The 6000-nt window shown below is 43.4% G+C and overlaps 1 protein-coding gene across 1 annotated transcript in view; it reads left to right on the plus strand.

Moving 5' to 3' along the window:
* ndufv2 (NADH:ubiquinone oxidoreductase core subunit V2) overlaps positions 1-2433 on the plus strand; it is a 39399-nt gene extending 36966 nt beyond the window's left edge. The window contains exon 8 of the mRNA XM_070877010.1: positions 2227-2433. Coding sequence (XP_070733111.1) covers positions 2227-2320 — 94 coding nt within the window. The 3' untranslated portion in view covers positions 2321-2433. The remainder of the gene's footprint in view (positions 1-2226) is intronic.
* Positions 2434-6000: the final 3567 nt, after the last annotated feature.

Here is a 6000-nt window from a genome sequence, read left to right on the forward strand (position 1 = left end):
TCCTCTGTTGTACTTGGGAATGTAGAACAGGCAGTCACATGTCTGAATATGTCAGCTGTTTACTTGTTAGGTTCTTGTCAAATTAACCAATGACAAATTGGATCAAGTTTCAGAAATTTCTAAATATAAAGTGGGTTTATGTAAATCAGTCCAATTCTTCAACATTTGCTTTTTGACTTAAAAGCTGTATGGCACATTCTAATGTAGGTTTGCATAAAATATGTTCTGTATATTGTACTATAAATAAATCGAGTAGATTTGTTCACTGCGTTTGAAAAGACTCTTTGCTCCCAAGTTTCAGTTAATCAGTTTTGCATTATTCAGTCATGTGAATTCATCAGGCAGCAGATCTTGAGGGCAGCAGTCCTCACCGCTTATAGCAGATGCGTTTGTGCGAACACGATTTGCCCGCTATACGTGATGGCTGGAATGCCGGCTGAAGTGAAGCCAGAACTGCTTTCTCAATATCCAAACTAAATTTAAAAGCATCTGACAAAATTAACAAAAGCAGCAGTCGGTATCATTATCAGAACATCTTCACATATTCAGATTTTTCAAACATGTCTTCAGTATTTCATTTTAATTCTGAGCTGGAAGGTGTCGAGCTCAGCAAGAAGGGCTCGTAGCAGCAGACAGGAGTTCTAGAGGCTTTTTAAAGTAATTTCCTCTTGTTAAACTTCAAGAAACATTTTTTCCACGAGGGAAAATTAATTGAGAAATATTCAAAACAAAAGTCCTACTTACAGGTAATTGTAAATAGTTGCTTGAACTTTTCAAAATAGTTGGCGCGCTTAATAGTTTTAAGCGCGCCTTTTAAAATTGATGCCAATGTTAATGACAAATGGTCAGCTCCATTTGTCTGATGTAGGAAGCTGAAGGGCAGTATCAACTGTGCTGTGGAGAAAACTGTCAGGGTATGTTGGGTTTTATTCTTTTCTTCACCTATGTCAGAATCTCATTTAATCTACCTCGACACTTCAACTTTCGTCTATATTAGCCAAAGGGGTCTACTTTAACTCTCAGCAACCTTTGGGTGGGGTGGGCGAGTGTAAAACACTTTCAGGCCGGGCTTTTTAACTTCCAAACCTCATCTGTATGTTGGTTAGCTGTCTTCCCAAAATAGAAGTTCAGAGGAGAGCCAGAGGCAAGAAAATAAGTCGCGGGGAGGGGTTGGAGTCTGGGGCAGGGGAAGCCGCAACTTTCCTTGTGGGACCCAGTAATGTATGCTATGTGCCAATAAAAATCTTCTGAAAAATCTTTACAGATGTAACACTAAGAGCATTTACGTCAGTTATCCCAGTAATATAGTGGGAATGAAAAGATAACCCCTAACTTCTCTTCACTACAAACATCATCTTAAACCCCTCTCCTCTGCCTCCTCTATCCTCACCTCCAACAAATGTGAGGAGCTTATGGACTTCGTCACTATGATTGAGACCATCTGTTCTACTGCCTGTGCCCATTCCCTTGGCCCACCAGGCCAAACGTCCCCAAGGTTCACTGCTGCCCTAGTTCTGAACTCACATCTTTCTCTAGTTTCTTCCCTAGCTCTCCTCGTGCCCTCTGAGCTGATCTTGTCCATAAGACCCGCCTCCTGTTACCTCAACCCCATTTCCACCAAGCTGCTAACCACTTAAGTTGGTCCTCAAGTTAGCAAATATCTTTGTTTTCAAATTCCTCCCTAGCCTCGCCCCTTCCTATCAGTAACCTCCTCTAGCCCTTCAACCCTCACATCTCTGTGGCTATCCAATTCTGGCTCATTGAGCACAATTTTAAATGGCTCCACTATTAGCAGCCATGCTTTTAGCTGCTTAGACTCTAGGCTCCAGAATTCCCTTCTCTAAACATCTCCAGTTCTCTATCTCTCCTCCTTTAAGATGCTCCTGATAAACCTTTCACTTTGACCAAGCTTTTGTTCATTTGTCCCAATATGTGGCTCAGTGTCAAATTTTGTTTGCTCCTGTGAAGTTATTTTGGATGTTTTACTATGTTAAAGGCGCTATATAATTGCAAGTAGTTGTTGTTAGTACACTAATCGGGTGAAATGTTTGAAAAGAAATTCTGAAAAAAGTCATTTTATATTTGAACTTTTAATGGGGCTCAGCACTCTGGTATAATACTGAATGCAAGCATATATTTGAATGAAGAAAAAACTGTGACAAACATTTACTGTATAGTGTTTAAACATAATATAAAGTGCTTCAGTTTACCTTTTGCCCTTTCTAGGAATGGCCGTTTTTCTTGTGAGCCTGCTGGAAGTTTAACTTCATTAACAGAACCACCCAAGGGACCTGGTTTTGGAATTCAACCAGGGCTTTAACCAGCTCCTTCCATCTACAAGATCAGTTATGTCTTGAATTTGAGGTAATCTCAGTGTCTGTGTACACAAAGTATAAATGTATATAAAATAAAACATTTTCTTCCCACCATAAAGTCTGAACCTGTGGTGCTGTTTTATTAAGTACATTTATTCCTACTCACCCCAGAACTCAGTATACAAGTAGAAAGGTTGTCATAGCTTTCTGTACTACCAGGGCAGTTTACTTTAATCTACTTTGTAGCAACTGTTTCAAAGTACCCTAATAGCTGATTTTGTTCAGAATAAATGTTCCCCTTGCAAAAGATCTGCCCTTATTAATGTCAGGCATTTTAGCTCAAGCCATTAATTGTATCCTTCTCCCCATGCAACTTTATTCTATCAGTCCCCCCTTCCCCTGTCGATGAAATGTTTCAAAATTGGGATCCCATACAGCTGGAAGAAAAATGTAATTACTAACCCACCCAAACTTGTATATGTGCAGCTACAGTTTAAAAGAGAGTCCAATTAATATCTCCAGTACTGAAAATTGATAAATCCCCTGGACCTAATGGCCAACATCCTAGGGTTTTAAGAGAGGTGGCAATAGATAAATTGGTTGTCATCATTCAAAAATCCATAGATTCTAGAATGGTTCTCACGGATTGGAAGATAGCACATGTAACCCCACTATTTTAAGAAAGGAGGGAGAGAGAAAACGGAACTACAGACCAGTTAGCCTGGCCCCCTGACCTGAGAGGACACCATCGCAGGTCGGGGACATAAAAGAACATACTACTGCACCTTCCAGGGCAAGCTACTACAAGTGTGCGACGGCTTTGAAGTGGATGACTGGGTGATGTCATCAAAACCCAGATCGCCATTTGGAGCATCGGCAGGACCCAGGTACTGCAGAGCAGCAGTGAGAGATCGTGGCGGAGGAGCGGCAAATGAGTGTATGGGCCCCAGAAAAGCCGAGGGCCCAGGGGCAGTACGGGGCCAGTACACTCTGCGATGTGCGTGCACTAGGTCCGTGCAGCAGAGCAGGTCTCCAGTCGTCCTGGTTAACCTTTGCCACTGGATAAAGGCATGTGGTGGCTGATGTGCAACGGTCACCACACATTAAAAAAAATTCACACACACGCATCTTCCACCCCTTCAATTGGAGTTCAGGACTGGAATATTGGGTCCTTAATTGAAACATCTGTGAACCCATGTGGAAGCAAGTCATCCTCGTTCGAGGGACCGCCTATGATGATAAACCTGACAGTAGTAAGGAAAATGTTAGAATCTATTAAGGACGTAGTGCCAGGACTTATGGAAAATAGGATTGGACAGAGTCAACATGGATTTATGAAAGGGAAATCATGTTTGCCGAATGTTAGAATTTTTTGAGGATGTAACTAGCAGAATAGATAGGAGGGAACCAGTGGATGTGGTGTATTTGGACTTTCAAAAGGCTTTTGACAAGGTCCCACATAAGAGGTTATTAAACAAAATTAGGGTTTATGGGATTGGGGGTAATATACTAGCATGGATTGAGGATTGGTTAACAGACAGAAAACAGAGTAGCAATAAACTGGTGCGCAGACAGTGGTGTTTAGTAGGGAGTTCCAGGATTTTGACCGAGTGACAATGAAGAAATACCAATATATGTCTAAGTCGGAATGGTGTGTGATTGTGAAGAACTTGGGAGGTGATGATGTTCCCATGCACCTGCTGATCTTGTCCATTTAGGTGGTTGAGACTGCTGTCAAAAAAGCCTCAGCGAGTTTTTGCAGTGCATCCTGTAGATATCGCTGCAGTGGTGGTGGAGGGAGTAGCTGTTTAAGGTAGTGGATGGCTGTCGATCAGGTGAACTGCTTGGACCTGGATGGTGTTGAACTTGGTATTGTTGTAACTGCACACATCCAGGCAAGTGGAGAGGCTTTGAAGGGCCAGAAGGTGAGCTACATGCCACCGCATAACCAGCCTCTTAACTATGACATTTAAGTGGCTGATCCAGTTGAGTTTGTGGTCAATGGTGAACCCCAGAATATTCATGGTAGGAGATTCGGTGATAGTAATATCAAGGAGAGGTGGCCATTGCCTTGTAGTCATGCAGCACGAATGTTAATTACCTGAACCTTGCATGCAATCATGGACAACTTCATTATCTGAGGAATTGTGAATGGAACTTAACACTCTAATCAAATTAGACAGCTCCATTGCTGACCTTATGATGGAGGGAAGGTAGTTGGGCCAAGAGCATTGCCCTAAGGAGCTCTTCAGCAATGTCCTGGGGCTGAGGTAATTGGCCTCAACCATAACCATCTTCCTTTGTGCTAGGTATGACTCTAGCCACTAGAGATTTACTCAGTTTTACTAGAGCTCTTTGGCACCACAATGGTGGAATGCTTGCTTGATTTCTGGGGCAGTCACCCTCACCTCTGCCTGAATTTCTGTTTCCACATGAAGTACACAAATGTGACTTCTGCAGATTGAATCTGGCAGCTGACAATGACCGCCTAATGCTGAGCCGTGTGAACCAATTGTAACAGCTGGTTTTGTATTGGTACTATATCCACTGAATAGTTTGAATTTCAACAGGCATAGTAGTGTAGTGGTTATGTTACTGGACTAATCAGAAAATGAGTGTTCAAATCTCACCATGAAAGGTAGAGAATTTGAATTCAGCATTAAAACAAAATCTGGAAATTTAAAAAAAAAAAGTGACCAAAGCTGGTTCACTAATGTCCTTTTAGGGAAGCACATCTGTCCTTACCAGGTGTGGTGTATGTGACTTCAGTCTCACACCAATGTCCTAACTGTCCTCTGTAGTGACCTAGCAAGCCACTCTGGTTCAAAGTGCTACCTGTGGTTCAAGAAGGCAGCCCTCCACGAGGGCAACTGGGGATGACCAATAAATGCCGGCCTTGTCAGCGAGCCTCACATCCCAAGAATTAATTAAAAAAGACATCCAGGTAGACAACTGAAATCCTCTCTGCTCTAAATTTTAAGTGTGACTAACAAAGCCGTTTCAATAGAACAGGTTGGTTCCTTCTGAAATACCCCTGAAGTTGTCCAGCAGAGGGAGGTAGAACTAAAGAGTATGGGCCCAAATTTGGTCCATCCGTTTTTTCAGCGCACTCACGTGAGATGCGCCGACTTCCTACAATCCATAAAGGTGCCCCCGGACTCTGGCCCCTCTGCCGACTCTCCCAGGGCTTAACGCGGCGAGTCCATTGGGGGGCAGAGCTAAGGCCCTGCGCCTAAGAGTGCCGGCAGCTGTCCACATGGGCAGTGGAGCGTTCACGCATGTGTAGTAGCTCCTCCCATGTTTGATGCGTGCCTGCAGCGTGGGACCCAACGTGTCCCGGGCCGAGTGGCCAACCGCCCAGGCCGGCCACTGCCTTCCCGCGCTGAAGGCTACAAAAAAATGGTTGGTGCAGGGAGACTTTTGATCGGGGTGGGAGGAGAGGGGAGAGTTTGGTGGGGGGTGGGTGAAGAAGAGAGAGTTTGGGGGGGGGGGGGGAGGGAAAGAGAGGAGAGTTTTGATTTGGGGGGGTGGGTGATAACTGTGTAGCCAGTAATTTTAATAAGCATACTCCAGGCTTTCCTTAACCCTGTTGATGAAAATACTTTCCTACGAGCAGGAGGTACTTCTATTTTTTATTTGGATATTTTGAAAAAATTATGTAAATATGTTTTGTCTCTACTTTTAT

This window comes from Pristiophorus japonicus, chromosome 1 (assembly GCF_044704955.1).
Source record: "Pristiophorus japonicus isolate sPriJap1 chromosome 1, sPriJap1.hap1, whole genome shotgun sequence".
Taxonomy (NCBI): domain Eukaryota; kingdom Metazoa; phylum Chordata; class Chondrichthyes; family Pristiophoridae; genus Pristiophorus; species Pristiophorus japonicus.